This window comes from Hylobates moloch, unplaced genomic scaffold (genome assembly GCF_009828535.3).
Source record: "Hylobates moloch isolate HMO894 unplaced genomic scaffold, HMol_V3 SCAFFOLD_10, whole genome shotgun sequence".
NCBI classification, from domain to species: domain Eukaryota; kingdom Metazoa; phylum Chordata; class Mammalia; order Primates; family Hylobatidae; genus Hylobates; species Hylobates moloch.
The window spans coordinates 105536193-105555227 of NW_026652285.1; the positions used below are offsets into that span (position 1 = coordinate 105536193).

General features: G+C 50.9%; 1 protein-coding gene across 2 annotated transcripts; it reads right to left on the minus strand.

Annotated features, from left to right (window-relative positions):
- Positions 1-6314: 6314 nt before the first annotated feature.
- On the minus strand, positions 6315-17085 carry SURF6 (surfeit 6). Of its 2 annotated transcripts, XM_032165541.2 has the most exons (5): positions 16928-17085; positions 15332-15541; positions 14658-14746; positions 13487-13699; positions 6315-13287 (listed from the first exon to the last, which is right to left on the minus strand). In XM_032165541.2, the coding sequence occupies exons 1-5, from the start codon at positions 17019-17021 to the stop codon at positions 12808-12810; spliced, it is 1086 nt and encodes a 361-aa protein (XP_032021432.1). In that variant the 5' UTR covers positions 17022-17085; the 3' UTR covers positions 6315-12807. The 2 variants fall into 2 exon arrangements, with proteins under 2 accessions (XP_032021432.1, XP_032021433.1); XM_032165542.2 differs by lacking the exon at positions 6315-13287 and having other exon boundaries at positions 13498-13694; positions 14654-14746.
- Positions 17086-19035: the final 1950 nt, after the last annotated feature.

Sequence of the window (19035 nt, forward strand, 5' to 3'; positions counted from 1 at the left end):
TGACGATGGCGGTTTTGTCGAAAAGAAAAGGAGGAAATGTGGGGAAAAGAAAGAGAGATCAGACTGTTACTGTATCTATGTAGAAAGAAGTAGACATAAGAGACTCCATTTTGTTCCGTACTAAGAGAAATTCTTCTGCCTTGAGATGCTGTTAATCTGTAACCCTAGCCCCAACCCTGTGCTTGCAGAGACATGTGCTGTGTTGACTCAAGGTTTCATGGATTTAGGGCTGTGCAGGATGTGCTTTGTTAAAAAAGTGGTTAAAGGCAGTATGCTTAGTAAAAGTCATCACCATTTTCTAATCTCGAGCACCCAGAGACACAATACACTGCGGAAGGCCACAGGGACCTCTGCCTAGGAAAGCCAGTTATTGTCCAAAGTTTCTCCCCATGTGATAGCCTGAGATATGGCCACGTGGGAAGGGAAAGACCTGACCGTCCCCCAGCCTGATACCCGTAAAGGGTCTGTGCTGAGGAGGATTAGTAAAAGAGGAAGGCCTCTTTGCAGTTGAGATAAGAGAAAGGCATCTGTCTCCTGCTCATCCCTGGGAATGGAATGTCTTGGTGTAAAACCCGATTGTACGTTCTATTTACTGAGATAGGAGAAAACCACCTTATGGCTGGAGGTGAGACATGCTGGCAGCAATACTGCTCCTTAATGCATTGAGAGGTTTGTGTGAAGTCAAACATAAATCTGGCCTACGTGCACATCAAGGCACAGCACTTTTCCTTAAACTTATTTATGACACAGAGATCTTTGCTCACATGTTTTCCTGCTGACCCTCTCCCCATTACTCTATAGTCCTGCCACATCCCCGTCTCCGAGATGGTAGAGACAGTGATCAACAAATACTGAGGGAACTCAGAGACCAGTGCCAGCGCGGGTCCTCCATACGCTGAGTGTCAGTCCCCTGGGCCCACTTTTCTTTCTCTATACTTTGTCTCTGTGTCTTATTTCTTTTCTCAGTCTCTCGTCCCACCTGACGAGAAACACCCACAGGTTGTGGAGTGGCTGGCCACCCCTTCAGCAGGTGAAGCTCTGACTGGTGAGTGATGGCGGCGGGTGGAGCTCTGACTGGTGAGTGATGGCAGCGGGTGGAGCTCTGATTGGTGAGTGATGGCGGCGGGTGGAGCTCTGATTGGTGAGTGATGGCGGTGGGTGAAGCTCTCACTGGTGAGTGATGATGGCGGGTAAAGCTCTGATTGGTGAGCAATGTGGTGGGTGAAGCTCTGATTGGTGAATGACGACAGTGGGTAAAGCTCTGACTGGTGAGTGACGGCAGCAGGTGAAGCTCTGACTGGTGAGTGACGGCGGTGGGTGAAGCTAGTCTTAGTGTCCCTGCAGGTTGTTGCAACAGCCATGAGATAAAACTGGCCTCCTCCAATTGGCTAAACCCTAAGAAGGATTGGCCTGCGACCAACCAGAGGCTGAAGTGGAGACTTGGCCCATGATCATTCAGAGGCTGAAGTGGAAAATCTGTCTTGTTATCACAAGAGTGAATAACAAGGTAAAACCCCGTCTCTACTAAAAATACAAAAAATTAGCCAGGCGTGGTGGCAGGTGCCTGTAGTCCCAGCTACTCGGGAGGCAGAGGCAGAATGGCGTGAACCTAGGAGGCAGAGCTTGCAGTCAGCCGAGATCATGCCACTGCACTCCAGCCTGGGTGACAGAGCCAGAATCCGTCTCAAAAAAAGAAAAAAAGAAAAAGAAAGGCTCAGTGGGTAGAGGCTGGAGGCCAGGTAGGAGAGTTGTGTGGAACCCAGATAAGGATCATGTTTATACTAACACCTCTGGGCAGTGAGTCTGGCACCTATAAATGCCTGTAAATCACCAGGGAGCAGAGGACAGTGCTGGCTGGGAGCCTGTGTCTCAGCCCTGCCCTGTCGAATGATGTGACCTGTGGCCAGAAATATCAGCACAGTCTTTCAATTTCCTCATCTGCAAAATGGGGATAACAATGCTGGTCATGCCTTCTCCCAGATCAGTGATGTGGTCCAAAAGTCCTCAACAGTGTCACTAAGTTAGGTGAAGTCTAATAAGTCATAAATCCCAGCCTGCCGTAGGGACCAAAGAGCTGTTCCCCTTCTCCTTCCCTGTGGAATCTAGGACACAGCAAGGAGCAGGGCCAGGTAGCAGCAGGCTTTATACTCCTTCCCCAGCAGCCTTCAGAGAGGACACCAGGGTTACCCAGGGATGGTTACCTGGTCCCCAGACCACCTTGTTGTGGCAATTACCAGAATTGGGCACTGGCCAGTGATGGCCTCATGATAGCTCCAGCCAAATGCCCCTCTTTCCTTTGTCCTTACAGGGAAGGTGGATTACACCTGTCCTGGAGCCATAATTCCTTTTTTTTTTTTTTTTTTTGGAGACAGAGTCTCACTCTGTCACACAGACTGGAGTGCAATTGTGCAATCTTGGCTCACTGCAACCTCTGCCTCCCAGGTTCAAGCAATTCTCCTGCCTCAGCCTCTGTAGTAGCTGGGATTACAGGTGTGCACCACCACACTCAGCTAATGTTTTGTATTTTTAGTAGAGATGGGGTTTCACCATGTTGGCCAGGCCGGCCTCAAATTCCTGACCTCAGGTGATCCACCCACCTTGGCCTCCCAAAGTGCTGGGATTACAGGTGTGAGCCACCACACCCAGCCTGGAGCCATAATTCCATTAGGCCTTACCCTGCAGTGCCTGGCCACCTGCCCTAGTGCCCTATGTGATTACAAGCATAGGTAACTACTACTTCTTTTTTTTTTTTTAGACAGGGTCTCAACCTGTCACCCAAGATGGAGTGCAGTGGCACGATCTTGGCTCACTGCAGTCTCAATTGCCTGGGTTCAAGCGATCCTCCCATATCAGCCACTGCAGTAGCTGGGACCACAGGCGTGCAGCACCATGCCTGGATGATTTTTACATTCTTTTGTAGGGATGGGGTCTCACCATGTTGCCCAGGCTGCTCGTGAACTCCTGGGCTCAAGCAGTCTTCCCACCTCAGCCTCCCAAAGTGCTGGGATTACGGGGGTGGGCGACTAGCCAAGCCTAGGTTAACTTCTTATACTGCAAAGTTACAGAGGGTGGCAAGAAAAAAATAAAGCTCTCCACCGAGATCAGGGATGAGTCATTTCAGGAAATACCATTAGTTTTCAAGACAATGCAATTTATATAATATTGTAATTCCGAGCTCATCAATGTACTTCAGATATTTTCACAGTCATGGCAGACTAAATCTAATTTAAAAGGAAGTACATGCTATAGAGGTCTCACAAGGACCTCACCAGGACAAGTTCTGATACTGTCCTAGTCTATTGTGTTGCCTTCACAGAAAACTTGAGACTTAGTAATTTATAAACAAAAGATGTTTGGTTCACAGTTCTGCAAGCTGTACGAGAAGCATGGCACCCCCATCTGCTGGGCTTCTGGTTAGGCCTCAGACTGCTTCCACTCAAGGCGGAAGGCAAAAGGGAGCTAGTAAGGAGTGTAATTCCCAGTTTTAAAAGTAAAGATTTGAAAGCATTAGTTTGGAGACTTGTAGCCCACAAAAAATTTAGGATTTTGTCCAAACTGCAGAAAAACTCAAGAACAGCTAACAACAGGTATACTATAGCTTTTCTTTTGAAGCATAATTTTTCTCTTCAGTCCAAGTTTTTATTAAAAACAAATCATGATAGAACGATTTGTTTACAAAATAAACTTTAGTCTTATTATACTTGGCCTGATTATTTGCACAAAGCACACCAAGAATAACTATTTTTCACATAGGCTTTTAAAATTGGCTTTGATGGAACTCTGTTCCATAAGGAATCTCAAATAAGACTTTTTTAAAGCTGAGCCCAGCCATGGGTTTTTACACTTACCTATGAGTTGGGTAAATTTCTGTCCTCTTGAGGTCCCAAGATAACTTGGGGCTCCTGAGACTGTTACTGCACGTCAGGAGAGGGGCGGGCTCAAAACCAGAAAAGTATACTCTGGGCTCTGCCAGCCCCACCCTCCCAATCCAGGAAACCCAATTCATCCAGTATCAATATCCACCCAAAGATATCAGAAGGGAAAAAAGAAACCTAAAAGGACCGGGTGGCCAGCGCAGCGCTCACTCCTGAATCCCAGCACTTTGGGAGGCTGAGGCGGGAGGATCGCTTGAGCCCAGGAGGTCAAGGTTGCAGTGAGTTGTGATCATGTCACTGCACTCCAGCCCAGGCAACAAAGCAAGACCCTGTCTCAAAAACCAACCAACAAACAAAAAGGGAACAGCAAGACTTCCCTGCAGATGAAGAAAACACAGAGAAAACCACGGCCACAAAGCCAAGTGAAAGTGGCAAGCCAGTGGGCAGCCCCACGATGCAGCTGAGGAAGTGGTCAGGGGAGAGGCTGCAGCAGCAATGGCCATGGGGGACTCTGCGGCCCCAGGGAGGACAGGTGGACAGGTGCTGGTGGAACTCAGGAAGAATTGGAAGCAAAGGCCACGGACACAAGTCTAGAGATGCTGCGGAAAGTGCAGCAAGGAAGAAACAGGGACGTGAAGAGGCAGAACAGCAGCAGAGCAAGCAGGCAGGAGAGGTGGTGGCGGGGGAGGCAGCGGTGGGGGAAGCAGCAGCGGGGAGGCAGCAGCAGGCAGGTCCTCAGCTGGCAGGGCAGAGCCAAGACAGGACAGACTCCAAGGTAGAAGTCCAGACAACTCTGCTAAAACAAACGAATTGAGGCAGAGCGTTACCACCTGAGCTCTGCCTCCTGTCAGATCAGCAGTGGCATTAGATTTTCATAGAAGCGCAAACCCTATTGTGAACTGCACATGCAAGGGATCTAGGTTGCGCACTCCTAATGAAAATCTAATGCCTGATGATCTGAGGTGGCACAGTTTCATCCCCAAACCATCCCTCCCACCGCCCCTACTGCCCATGGAAAAATTGTCTTCCGAGAAACCAGTCACTGGGGCAAAAAAGGTTGGTCAAAAGTACCGCTGTACTAGAGAGTGAATTTTAGTTAACTGAGAGATGATCACAGATAGTAAGAGGAACGGGGAGTGAGCACTCACATATTCAACTAGAGGACAGGGACCGAAACAAAACAGCAGCAAGTTGTGATGGGTACGTACAGTGTGTTCCCTGCCAAATCCACACCCTGATGTCTTAACCCCAAGCACCTCAGAACATGACCTCGTTTGGAAATAGCGTCATTGCAAATGTTATTAGTTAAGATGAGGTCACTGGGGTGGGCTCTAATCCAATGTGACTGGTGTCCTTATAAGAAGGGCAATCAGGACCCACAGACTGGCACAGAGGGAAGATGAGAAGATGCTGTTTGCAGGTCAAGGACAGTGCCCGGGAACAGCCTTCGCTGAGGGACCTCAGAAGAGACCAACCCTGCCGATGTCTGGACTGGACCCCTGCCCTCCAGAGCTGTGAATAATGAATTCCTCTCACCTAAGCTGCTCTGCGGTGCTTTGTTACAGAAGCCCTGGCAAACTCATACATAAAGGCAACAGAATGTGTAAAAAAACAATTTTACAAAGGCAGCTATAACAGTATGAGACAAGAAAGCAGAGAGAGGATGGAAAATAGAATCGCCCTGCTGATTGCTTCGTATTATAGTTGGATTCTAAAGACATCACTTAATGCTGACAAACTGAGAAGTTTGGCATATTATAGAGGACAGAGGCAAATACTAAGAAAAATAACAGTATTCATTAACAAAATGGGTGAGCCAGGCATGGTGGCTCACACCTGTAATCCCAGCACTTTGGGAGGCCAAGGCAGGTGGATCACCTGAGGTCGAGTTCGAGACCAGCCTGGCCAAATGGTGAAATCCACCTCTACTAAAAATACAAAAATTAGCCAGGCATAATGGCGCACATCTGTAATCCCAGCTACTAGGGAGGCTGGAGCAGGAGAATCGCTTGAACCCGGGAGGTGGAGTTTGCAGTGAGCTGAGATGGCACCATTCCACTCCTGCCTGCGTGACAGAGCAAGGCCTGTCTCAAAAAAAAACATGGGTGGTAAAAAAGAGAGAGAAGGGAGAGAGGGGAAAGGTTTACAAATTATTTCATAGTAGGGAAATTTTAGAACTCTTTTAAAGGTTGAGGGGACTAAAGATACTATTTAAGGATATGAACAATAAGTAATGACTAGACCCCCCAAAAACTCAAGCCTTCCTAAAAACCAGAAGAGCTACATTTTTTAAGAGCAAATGCAGATCAAGTAGTGACTATATGTAGTAAATATGAAATAAAACAATTTCAAAAAGAACAAAGTTGGAAGACTCATGCTACCTGATTTCAACACTTACTATAGAGCTACAGTGATCAAGATGGTGTGGTGCTGGCAAAAGGTTCAGAGGAACAGAACACACAGTTTAGAAATCGACCTACACAGATTTATGGCCAACTGATTTCAGATGAAGGTACAAGGGCAATTCTACGAAGACAGTCTTTTCAGCAACTGGTCCTGGAACACTGGACATCTTTATGCAAAAACGAACCTTCAAAATGGTTATGCCATTTTATTTATTTATTTATTATTTTTTGAGATGGAGTCTTGCTCTGTCTTCCAGGCTGGAGTGCAGTGGCGACAGCTCGGCTCACTGCAATCTCTGTTTCCCAGGTTCAAGTGATTCTCCTGTCTCAGCCTCCCAAGAAGCTGGGATTACAGGCGCCTGCCACCACACTTGGCTAATTTTTATATTTTTAGTAGAGATGGGGTTTCACCATCTTGGCCAGGCTGGTCTTGAACTCCTGACCTCAAGTTATCCACCCGCCTTGGCCTCCCAAAGTGCAGGTGAGAGGTGACAGCGTGCTGGCAGTCCTCACAGCCCTCGCTCACTCTCGGCGACCCCTCTGCCTGGGCTCCCACTTTGGTGGCACTTGAGGAGCCCTTCAGCCCACCGCTGCACTGTGGGAGCCCCTTTCTGGGCTGGCCAAGGCGGGAGCCGGCTCCCTCAGCTTGCAGGGAGGTGTGGAGGGAGAGGCGCGAGCGGGAACCGGGGCTGCGCGCGGCGCTTGCGGGCCAGCTGGAGTTCTGAGTGGGCGTGGGCTTGGCGGGCCCCCCCACTCGGAGCAGCCGGCTGGCCCTGCCGGCCCTGGGCAATGAGGGGTTTAGCACCCAGGCCAGCGGCTGCGGAGGGTGTACTGGGTCCCCCAGCAGTGCCAGCCCACCGGCGCTGAGCTCAATTTCTCACCGGGCCTTAGCTGCCTTCCCACGGGGCAGGGCTCGGGACCTGCAGCCCACCATGCCTGAGCCTCCCACCCTCTCCATGGACTCCTGTGCGGCCCGAGCCTCTCCAACGAGCACCACCCCCTGCTCCACAGCGCCCAGTCCCATCAACCACCCGAGGGCTGAGGAGTGCGAGCGCATGGCGCGGGACTGGCGGGCAGCTCCACCTGCAGCCCCAGTGCAGGATCCACTGGGTGAACCCAGCTGGGCTCCTGAGTCTGGTGGAGATGTGGAGAACCTTTATGTCTAGCTCAAGGATCGTAAATACACCTATCAGCACCGTGTCTAGCTCGAGTTTGTGAATGCACCAATCAACACTCTGTGTCTGCTCTGGTGGGGCCTTGGAGAACCTGTGTCGATACTCTGTATCTAACTGATCTGATGGGGAAATGGACAACTTTTATGTCTAGCTCAGGGATGGTAAATGCACCAATCAGCGCCCTGTCAGAACAGACCACTGGGCTCTACCAATCAGCAGGACATGGGTGGGGTCAGATAAGAGCATAAAAGCAGGCTGCCTGAGCCAGCAGTGGCAACCCGCTCGGGTCCCCTTCCACACTGTGGAAGCTTTGTTCTTTTGCTCTTTACGCTAAATCTTGCTACTGCTCACTCTTTGGGTCCATGCTGCTTTTATGAGCTGTAACACTCACCGCGAAGGTCTGCAGCTTCACTCCTGAAGCCAGCGAGACCGCAAGCCCACCCAGAGGAACGAACAACTCCAGACGCACTGCCTTAAGAGCTGTAACACTCACCGCGAAGGTCTGCAGCTTTACTCCTGAGCCAGTGAGACCACGAACCCATCAGAAGGAAGAAACTCCGAACACATCCGAACATCAGAAAGAACAAACTCCGGACACGCTGCCTTTAGAACTGTTAACACTCACCGCGAGGGTCCGCAGCTTCATTCTTGAAGTCAGTGAGACCAAGAACCCACCAATTCCGGACACACTGGGATTACAGGAGTGAAGCACCATGCCCGGCCACAAGTCCTTTATTATACTGTGTTTTACAAATATTTTCTCCCACTGTGAGCCTTTTTATCTTTTTGTTTTCCTAATTTTTAATTTTTGATGAAGTGCAATAATTGACAGAATGAGTAGGCAGAAAATTGGCACCAGGCGCAGTGGCTCACGCCTGTAATCCCAGCACTTTGGGAAGCTGAGGCAGGCAGATCACCTGAGGTCGGGAGTTCGAGACCAGCCTGACCAACATGGAGAAACCCCATCTCTACTAAAAATACAAAATTAGCTGGGCGTGGTGGCACGTGCCTGTAATTCCAGCTACTCAGGAGGCTGACAGGAGAATCACTTGAACATGGGAGATGGAGGTTGCAGTGAGCCAAGACCATGCCATTGCACTCCAGCCTGGGCAAGAAGAGCAAAACTCCGTCTCAAAAAAAAAAAAAAGAAAGAAAAAAGAAAAGAAAATTGGCAAGGATATAGAACTTGAACTCCACTGGACCTAACATTAAAATACTTGACTCAACAAGAGCAGAAAACATTCTTCTCGAGCACACACAGAACATTTAACAGGAGAGACCATAGTCTGGGCTATGAAACAAACCCTGTTAAATTCAAAAGGATTCAAGTGGTTTTTTGTTGTTTTTTGATACAGGGTCTCACTCTGTTGCCCAGGCTGGAGTGCAGTGGCAGGAACATGGCTCACTGCAGCCGCAACCTCCTGGGCTCAAGTGATCCTCCCACCTCAGCTTTCTGAGTAGCTGGGACTATAGGCATAGGCATGGGCAACCGCTCCAGGGTAATTTTTTAAATTTTTTGTAGAGACAGGGTCTCGCTACATTGCCCAGGCTGACCTCAATCTCCTGGGCTCAAATGATCCTCCTGCCTCAGCCTCCCAGTATCAGGATTACAGGTGTGAGCCACCACGCCCCAGCCAAGGTCTTAAGTTATACAAAGTATGTTCTCTGACCACAGTGAAATTCAACTAGAAATCAGTACCAGAAAGATCTCTGGAAAATTCCCAAATATTTGGAAACCAAATGACACACTTTTAAATAACTCATGAGTCACAGAATAAATCAAAGGGAAATTAGCAAGTATTTTGAACTGAATGAAAACACAACATATAAAAATTCGTCACGTTATCACAAAAGCAGACTGAACTTTTTAGACCTTACAAATGCGTGACTTTCCCCCTTGCCTCTGGTATTCTGCCTGGGGGCTGCCTTTCCCCAATCTTTGTTCACTGTACTGAATCCTACATGACACTCTCAACCTATGAAGAAATCCAGAGATAAACTCTCTAAAATAAATGGATTTGGGAATAGCAGCTTATCTGGAATACTGCAACCGTTGAGGATGGTCTTGCAGTGAGTCCTGTTATTGGTCTGTTTGTAGAAATGTCTTGTGGTAAGTCTTGTTGCAGGAATGTGTGCGTGAGGGCTGCTTCATCACCTCCGACTGTTTTAGAGTTTGACATAAGTGACTCCATTTTGGTACCCACAACGTTCACAACTTTCCATGAGACTTCAGCATCCTGCACCCCGATCCTTTCCCTGGCCACTTTGCAGGACCACTATCTATGAGACTATGAGTTCCTTGAGAGCTAGGGCTGGGTCTCATTCGCTCCTGAAACTTTCATCCAGCACAGTGATGGCCCACGCCATGCATGACATGCGTTGCTGAACGACTGCATCCACTCAGCCAGTATGCCAGTCCCCACTGAGCCTCACTCTCAACCTCCCTGGCCAACATAGGTTCCTTGCACAGACATCCAGTGGCAGTAAAATATTGCTGTGCTCTCGGCTTCCCCCACCTGCAGACCTCACTGGCCCACCCAGTTGTCCTGTCTCTGCTCAGGACGAGACCCCCTCACCCGCCTCTTCAGTCTCCATAGCCAGGTGATGGTAGTGGCCTTTTCCAGACCCTCACTGGCCCCTTAGTTCACTATGACGACTTCACCTCTTGGGAACCCGTGGGGATGTCTTTCCCTCCAATTTATCTACATTTGCCTGACCCAGAATGTGGTTTCAAGATGGGTCCATGCCTGGCTCCAAATCCCCTTATCAGAGTAAGGAAATACCCCGAATTCCTAGTTTGCTAAAAACTCGTTATACATGGCTGTTGGGTCATTTACTAAGTTCCTGTTCTGCAACCATTGAGATGGTCACGTGGGTTTTGCTCTTTTAATCTGTTGATGTGAATTACACTCTTGATTCTCTGGCGTTGAAACTGCTTTGCAATTCTGAATTAAACCCAGTGTGGCACTTTGGTAAACTTGGTTTATTATTGTCTAAAATCTTGACATTGGTATTTGGTAACTTCCCTTTCTCTTACCTAGTTTTGTCTAGTTTTAGTATCTAAGCTAAGTGCAAGAGTGAAGTGTTCTCACTTGATTCTGTTAGAATGTGTCTACGTCTGGAATTACCTGTTCTCTACTTCGTGGAACTTCCCTGTAAAACCGTCGAGGGGAACATTCTTAACTACTGACTCAATTTCATCAGTGATTACAACTCAGGCTTTCTATTACTTCTAGTCAGTTTTGGAGATTTTTCTTCCATTTACTTTGAGTTGTTCCAATTTAAGCTGCATGCTTATTTTTCTTTAGCTTTAAAATATAGACATACAGCATATATGTGTATAAATGGCACTATTTATCTGTAGATGCACATACATTTAGGGGCTATGAAATGTTTTTTTGTGCTGCTTTAGCTCTGTTCCACAAATCTTAATTTTTTTCATTTTGAGACCGTCTCGCTCTGTCACCCAGGCTGGAGTGCAGTGGCTCGATCCTGGCTCACTGCAGCCTCTACCTCCCGGGTTCAAGTGATTCTCCCACTTCAGCCTCCCAAGCGGCTGGGACTACAGGTTTGCACCACCACACCCAGCTAATTTTTGTATTTTTAGTAGAGATGGGATTTTATCATGTTGGCCACGCTGGTCTCAAACTCCTGACCTCAAGTGATTCACCCACCTCCCAAAGTGCTGGGATTAACAGCATGAGCCACCATGCCAGGCCCTGTTCCACAGATTTTAATACGTAGCATTTTCATTATCTTTTAGTTCCAAATATTTCTAATATCCATTAGGAATTCTTTAACTCATAGGTAATTTATAAGTGTGTTTTAAAAATTCCAAATATGAAATGCCACTGCACTCCAGCCTGAGTGACAGAGCAAGACTCTATCTCAAAAAAAAAAAAAAAACAAAAAATTAGTTCAAATTTTTTTTAACGACATTGGGATATGGTCAGATAACGACACTGATCCCTTGAAATATCTTAAGACTTCTTTTATTTTTTTTTTTGAGACGGAGTCTCGCTCTGTCGCCCAGGCTGGAGTGCAGTGGCGCAATCTCGGCTCACTGCAAGCTCCGCCTCCCAGGTTCACGCCGTTCTCCCGCCTCAGCCTCTCCGAGTAGCTGGGACTACAGGCGCCCGCCACCACGCCTGGCTAATTTTTTGTATTTTAGTAGAGACGGGGTTTCACTGTGGTCTCGATCTCCTGACCTCGTGATCTGCCTGCCTCGGCCTTCCAAAGTGCTGGGATTACAAGCGTGAGCCACCGCGCCCGGCCTTAAGACTTCTTTTCTGGACAAAGTAGGTGGTCAGTTTCCATCCATGTTCCATATATGCATGGAAAGAGTATGTATTCTTTTCAGATCCTGTTTTGTCTATCTCTTAGCTCAAGCTCATACCCATCTCACATCTGATCTTTCCAGGGCTTTTTCATCAGTCGCCTCTGTCTAGTAACAGTCATACCAGCTCGCTTTCAGTTATGATCTTTGTCTCGTAACTGGAGAGTTTCATCAAAAGAATTTTATTTACAGCTTTGTCATCCATATGCCACTAAAATTCACCTGAGTTTTTTCAACCTGCACTCATTTTGATTGCCTGGAGCTCAGGATTTAATTTTTCCATCCCACTTTGTATCTTCCACTCGCTTCACTCTCTCTCCAGCTTTTATTCTTTCTTTCTCTTTCCCTAGCTCCAATGCACTTGACCCAACTCACATGCGTGGACTCGAGAAGGTCTGCTCCCTCCCTCCGAATTCTGAGCAGTAAAATGCCGCCCCGGGGCACTGGGGAACAGAAAGGAATGAGACCCCAACAGGCAGAAGCCAAAAGAACAGGGAGGAGCCATGGCGTTCTGCCCCAGGAGGCACCATGCCTGGACGTGCTCCCACCACTCCAGAGTGCCAAGTGCCCATATGCCACACCTCAGGGTTGTCCTCTGTTCCGGTCAGCTGCGGACTAACGTGGCCCGGCAGCAGAGGCCACTGTCTTCTGTCCTGTGGCTCCTGCGAACACAGGCAGTGGGGAACGGGCAGTGACTGCCCACCCCCACCGTTCCTCCTCCCTGACCCTGCAAACCTCGAGGAAGCTTTCAGGCCCGGGAAAGAAGACCAGGCCCCAGTCTGGCTCACCCTTTCCCTGGGTATGAAGGTCCCGGATTCTGCGTTGAGGGATGACGCTGAAATTTTCTCTTTCTCACATGTGATCTGGGCCCTCACAACTCACCAGAGCACCACTGTGTCCCCCTCACATGGAGGGGCCGAGGTCTGTGGAGATCCTGGGACAGAGCCAGCGTCAAGGACTCAGAGGGTGCCCTGGAGTCTCCTAGGACGAAGACGGCAGCCCCAGGTGGGAAAGACTCAGACCAGGCCTGCGCGCTCCAGGTCCTGCGGCAGGATGCGGCCCTTCTTGCGGGCTCTGAGCAGGCGGCGCTCGGCGCGGGCCGCCTTCTTCCTGCGCAGGTTCTGCCGCCGCCGGTCCTGGCGCTGCTGCATCTTCTCCACCACGCCGGCCGTGCGCTTCTCCCACCGGCGCTGCCGCTGCGCCCTGCGCTTCTCCTTGCGCTTCAGGGCCTCCTGCAGCAGGCGTTCGTCGTCGCGGATCTTCACACCCTCCGCCTTGTAGAGGAGGTTGGTCCACTTCATCTTCGCCTCCAGCTCCTGCGCCTTCCCCTCATCCTGGCCGCGCAGCTCGTCCAGCCGGCTCTGCCGTGCCTGCAGGCGCTCCAGCAGCTGCCGGTAGTTCCTCCCGGTCAGCGGCGTGAGGTTCCCCTTCACCCTCTGCCTCTTCTCTTTTCTGCGCTGCGCCTTGCTGGCCGGCTCGTCTTCACTCACCTCCACCTGGGAAGAAGGTATGACATCGGCTCATGCCAGCCCCGCACTAGGCCCCAGCCTTGGCTGGCACCCTAAGGGACCTGCGAGGTCCCCGTCACCACCTTACAGAGGTGATGGGGTTTGGAGAGAAGTCATGAAGCTAACAAGGGGCAACGCTGAGGCCTGAAGCCGACCCAGCCCGCCTGAGGACCCAGCTCCCGCTCACCTTATTGAAGATCAGCCCGGGTGGCTCCCGCGGCTCCGTGCAGGCCCCCTCTGGGGTTGGCTCCACCGCCTCCTGGGCCTCCGCGGCCTCCTCAGCCTTCCTGGCCTTCTCTTTCGCCCGCAGCTCCTTTCGCTTCCTCTTCTTCCGGTCCCGTTCCTGCTTTCTCCGCCGCCTTTTCTCCAGGGCAGCAGGGGACAGCTCCTTAGCACTGCCCTGGGGGAAAGAGGCACCCACTCATTAAAGTTCTCTCAATCCCAGGGTCCCCCAGCCTGGCCCATGGTCGAGAAGAATCAGGGCTGGAAGGCAGGTGAGGAAATCCTCACCTGAACAAGGGGCCCACGGAGTCCAATGTTTCACAATGATGTTCCCCAAAAAGCAAATGACCCCAAAAGGGAGAAGGGACCCCCAAATAAGAATCACAGCTTCCAATTCCCGGGTGCTTACCCCGTGTCAGGATACATTACAAACATGGTTTCACAGGTCATACATCGTTTTATAGATGACGAGGGTCAAGATCACTGCCTAGAACTTGGAGTTGAGGTCGGAACACCTGTCCAGACCGCTGCCCGTTCTGTTCACGAGGTACCCAAACGAAGCCCTCCCCAATGGCCTTTCCCATCCCCTGGCCAACAAGAGCCCTACACCAGCCCAAAAGAGACGTGTGCTTCAGGAACAAGGGCCCGGAGCCTTGCTCATCTCTTAGGAACCCCACACTGTACCTCGGGATGGCAGAGGAGAGTAGCTGGGGACTGTCCCCCACACAGCACGAGGCCTTAAGGAAGAGCCCCAGGGAAAGGATGGGTAGGAGCCAACACAGGGGAGACAGTACCATTCAGCACAAAGAGCTGCATTGGTGCTTCCTGTGCCTGGCCACTCAGCTCAAGTCCCTACTCAACTCACAGGACTATCACGACATTTGGAGAAACAGACACAGGAGGTGCCCATCCCAGTGTCGGTTCAGCAAAGGCAGCTTCCCAGAAGGAAGGAGGCTGATGAGCTTGGGGACTGAGGTTCTCCAAGAAAATAACTGCTCTCCCAGGGCACAGCTGCTGGGGCCCTGGCAGACTCGCTGCAGAGGGGAGAACAGGGGCTACAGCCCGTCGCTGAGAGCTGACCCCAGGGAGAACACAGGCAGAGCAGTGACGGCACTCCAGCAAACCTGCCCGCCTACCTGGCCCCGGGCCTCCTGGATCTTCTCATGCAGTCGCTGTCGCAGAACATCCAGAGCAAAGACAGACTCAGGCTCAGTAGCCAGGCCATCTGCAGGGAAGGAGACAGGACTGTAGGGGGCCCTCTCTTCCCCTCCCCCTCCCTCCCTAGGGCCACGAGTCCCTGTCCCACTGTGGCCACTCATGGATCTGCGGGGCAATTCCAGTAAATTCTACTCCACCGCTTCAACCTGGACTAGTTCCTACAACATCCTCCAGGGCAGGTAACTGAGTGCCTCGCGAGGTAGGTCACTGTGGTATGAGAAAACACTTCCTACAGTGCAAGCCAAATCACCTCCTCCAAATTTTGTAGCCTGGGCCCCAGAACAAGTTGGCTCTCACAAGGCCCCTGCAGAGACCTGAGGGCAGGGAAGCTCTTCAAGCCAAGCTGCTCCAGGTCCTCAGAGACACAGCCTTGCCCCCTAACATCCTGCTAGCCATGTGGCCTGGAACGCCACACAGTTCCTTCGGTCCCATTCACCCTAGCGCTCCTGTGATCTTTGCTCTTGGGGAAGTCTTGTGCTATCCCTGTGTGCCTGATGCTGCTTTTTTTTTTTCTTAAGAGCAGATGAGACCAAGCCCAAGCCCAGCCCCAGCCCTACCCTGCACAGAACCAACATGCCCTGAAGCCTCTCACCTGCAGGGTTCCCTGCTGAGCTGGAAGCCCAAGCTGCTTCCTCTTTGGCTGCCTCAGGCCTCCTGGCCCCAGAGGCTGCTGGAGATTTCTCCCCCAACGACTTGGCCTTGTGCTCAGCAGCCTTCTCTTCCTGCTTCCGGAATTTCTTTTGTGTTTTCTTCCTTTTCTTTTTTGGGGGCCCTGCAGTTTCTGAGTCTTGAGTTTTGCCAGCTGAAATGCAAAATAAGAAAGAGTTAAGTCCCAATCTCATGGCCCATTCAGTAGGCAGGAAAGGCTCACCAAGGCTTTGATCCCAGGAGGATGCAGAAAGAGGATCAGGATCGGGGGCCAGAGACACTGATCCTAGAGCTCAGAACCACAACCTTGACCCAGTAGTTCTGCTTGTGAGAATTCATCATGCACAAAGATTAGGCTTCAAGGACGTTCATCACATTATTTGAGTGAAACATTAGAAAAACCTGAATATCCACCTCCACTAACAATTTCTGGCCCTGCTTTACAATAAGCTACCACGCTGCCATCAAACACAATGACAAGGGCTTTCATTTTAGCTGCTGAGGGTTATGTTTGCATTTTTTTTTTTTTTTTTGAGATGGAGTCTCACTCTGTTGCCCAGGCTGGAGTGCAGTGGCGCGATCTCTGCTCACTGCAAACTCCACCTCTTGGGTTCAAGCGATTCTCTTGCCTCAGCCTCCCGAGTAGCTGGGATTACAGGCGCCCACCACTGTGGCTGGATAATTTTTGTATTTTTAGTAGAGATGGGGTTTCACCATGTTGTCCACGATGGTCTTGATCTTCTGATATTGTGATCCGCCCGCCTCGGCCTCCCAAAGTTCTGGGATTACAGGCGTGAGGCCCCACGCCCAGACAATGTTTACATTTTAAATGGGAGAAATCGGTCTAAGTAAAGTAGGAGCTGAATCGTTTTAATGAAAAAAGTAATGAGAAAATTCACTTAAGATTTTGGATTTGCTATAACCAATATATCGTCCTTGAATAAAAAGGAAACCCCGTTTTATCTCTGGTGGTTCCAGAGACCCTACTGCTCTCCTCTCCTCCTGGGCCCAGACAGCACTGACAAGTCCCCGCTGTCGGCTTCCCCACCTGATTATCTACTTCCCTTGTGCAGCCTGGTCACCAGGCCATGAGAACCCTAAACGCAGGAGCCCTCTGCCATCTTCCTCCTCCCCACACCGCACTATGCCCGTAGTGAAGGGACTGAAAGGGTCTTTTCCCACTGACTGACCGTTACTCCTGTCTCTACTAAACCCCGTCTCTACTAAAAATACAAAAATTAGCCGGGCGTGGTGGCGGGCACCTGTAGTCCCGGCTACTCGGGAGGCTGAGGCACGAGAATGGCGTGAACCCGGGAGGCGCAGCTTGCAGTGAGCCGAGATTGCGCCATTGCACTCCAGCCTGGGCGACAGAGCGAGACTCCATCTCAAAAAAAAAAAAAAAAAAAAGGAAGGGAAACGGCGGTGATTTCACAAGTCACTTAGACTTTTTTTCTAGTACTTTACAGACTTGTCTACACCGGCTCCGGCCGCGTCCCCCGTTTCGCAGGCCCCTTAGTCCCGGCCTGGCCCTGTGCGTTACCCCGCGTGCGCGCCTGCTGCTCCGGGCCCGAATGGCAGCAGATCTTCTTGGCCAGGCTCTGCAGGTAGGCGTCCTTGGCGAGTAAAGAGGCCATGGCGGAGACCTGGGCCGTTCACGACTCACACCTCCCCCGCTGCGCGTGCGACTCTCACCACCTCCGCCGGAAACCACCACACGGGCAGGCGCCGCCAGACGAGCGCCGACCCGCCAGCCCGCGCGCTCGATTAGCCAGGCCTGACTCCGCCGGAAGCGGCGCGCGGGGCGGGGCGCACAGCCTTGTGGGCCGAGGGCAGCCAATCTCCGCCCCGAGTCGGTGCAGCAGGGACCCCCAGGACCTGGCCTCAGTGCCTCAATCACCCCGGTCCCGCACGTGTTCCTGCGCTCCCCTCACCCCCACCCCCGGCACAGCAGGCGCTCATGAGTAGGGGCGAAGTGAATGAATGACCAGCAGTACATTCATTCCGTCCTTTGGGGTGGGGGGCCTCAGGTCTCAGGCGGACGCAGACTGAGCGCCTGGCACGTGGCAGGCCCTAGGTTCAGTCCTAGGGGACACAAGCAGTGTGTCACACACACAGATGTGTTCTCGGCGAGTGTCTGCCGTAGAGGTGACTGATAAACGTGGCAAGCGTGTGACTGTCAGGTGAGGGGAGCGCCAAAGAAAGCCCAGGGGAAAAGGGAGAAGTGTTGGGCGGGAGGGAGCCGGCATGTTCGAGGAAGACCCCCTGGGCAGTGGCTTTTGCTCTGAAAAATAGAATTACACACTACGATTTCCTCCCCCACCCCGGAGACGGAGTCTCGCTCTGTTGCCCAGGCTGGAGTGCAGTGGCAAGATCTCGGCTCACTGCAACCTCCGCCTCCCGGGTTCAAGCAATTCTCCTGCCTCAGCCTCCGGAGTAGCTGGGATTACAGACGTGTACCACCACGCCCAGCTAATTTTTGTATTTTTAGCAGAGACGGGGTTTCACCATGTTGGTCAGGCTGGTCTGGAACTCCTGACCTCAGGTGATCCGCCCACCTCCGCCTCCCATAGTGCTGGGATTGTAGGCATGAGCCACCGCGCCCGGCCCACACTACGATTTTTAACACAAGATGTGGCCTTTATAATAACTCACTAGGGGCAGGAGAAAAGAGAGGTCATGGCCTGAGGCTTGGGACCACCACACCCCAGTTCCTGCACTGGAAAATTACAGGCTCATTAAGGACCCAGAGCCCCTTCCAGGGCCACCTTGTTGGTCGAGAAGGGAGAGCTTAGAGTCTTAAATTACAATTTGAAAAGATAGCTGCTAATATATATATTAGAAACAGTAAGAACTGTTGTATTTGAAACAGAACTAAACTTTCCTCCTCTAACTTCTGCCATGAGGTGATTTAAAAATATTTTTTTGGCCAGGCACAGTGGCTCACGCCTGTAATCCCAGCATTTTGGAGGCCAAGGCGGGAGGATCACTTGAGCCCTAGAGTTGGAGACCAGCCTGGGCAACATAGTGAAACCCTGTCTCCACAAAAAAAATTTTAAATTAGCCAAGCGTGGTGGCCCGCCCCTGTAGTCTCAACTAAGGAGGCTGAGAAGAGAGGATCAACTTGAACTGGGGAGGCAGAGGTTGCAGTGAGCCAAGATCACGCCACTGCATTCTAGCGTGGAGTGCCAGGCTGTCTCAAGAAATATGTATTTTTTTCACTTTTAAAAAAGGCAGTCAAATTTAGCAGTGTGGGGGTTGAATGCCAACTATAGTGACACTAAGGTTAATTAGTTCTGACATCCCACTGCCATTCAGACCAGCCTAGAGGTGATGTTTCATGGAGGATGGGCATGACACTGCTGATGACTCCCCTGAACTGCTGGGTATCTTAACACCATCACCTACTGAGTTCAGAATGGGCATCTGACCCCCCCAAGCCCCACCTCTTCCTCTCACTGTCAACCCTTTTTTCAGTTAAAGCGGCTCCATCCTTCCAGGTGCTTGGGCCAGAACTTGAAACCACTGACTCCTTTCTTATTCCCCACATCCAATGCTTCAGCAAATCCTGTTAGCTGTGCCTTCAGAGCACCTCCAGAATCTGACTGGACCCACTCCCATCTCACCACCACTTTGGTCCTGTTTTATTTA

Coding starts and splice junctions, on each gene's coding strand:
- SURF6 (XM_032165541.2), bottom strand. CDS start 17,021: ATGGCCTCTTTACTCGCCAAGGACGCCTACCTGCAGAGCCTGGCCAAG. Junction 15,542..16,927: donor GCAGCAGGCGCGCACGCGGG/GTAACGCACAGG, acceptor TTTGCATTTCAG/CTGGCAAAACTCAAGACTCA. Junction 13,700..14,657: donor TCCAGGAGGCCCGGGGCCAG/GTAGGCGGGCAG, acceptor TCTTTCCCCCAG/GGCAGTGCTAAGGAGCTGTC.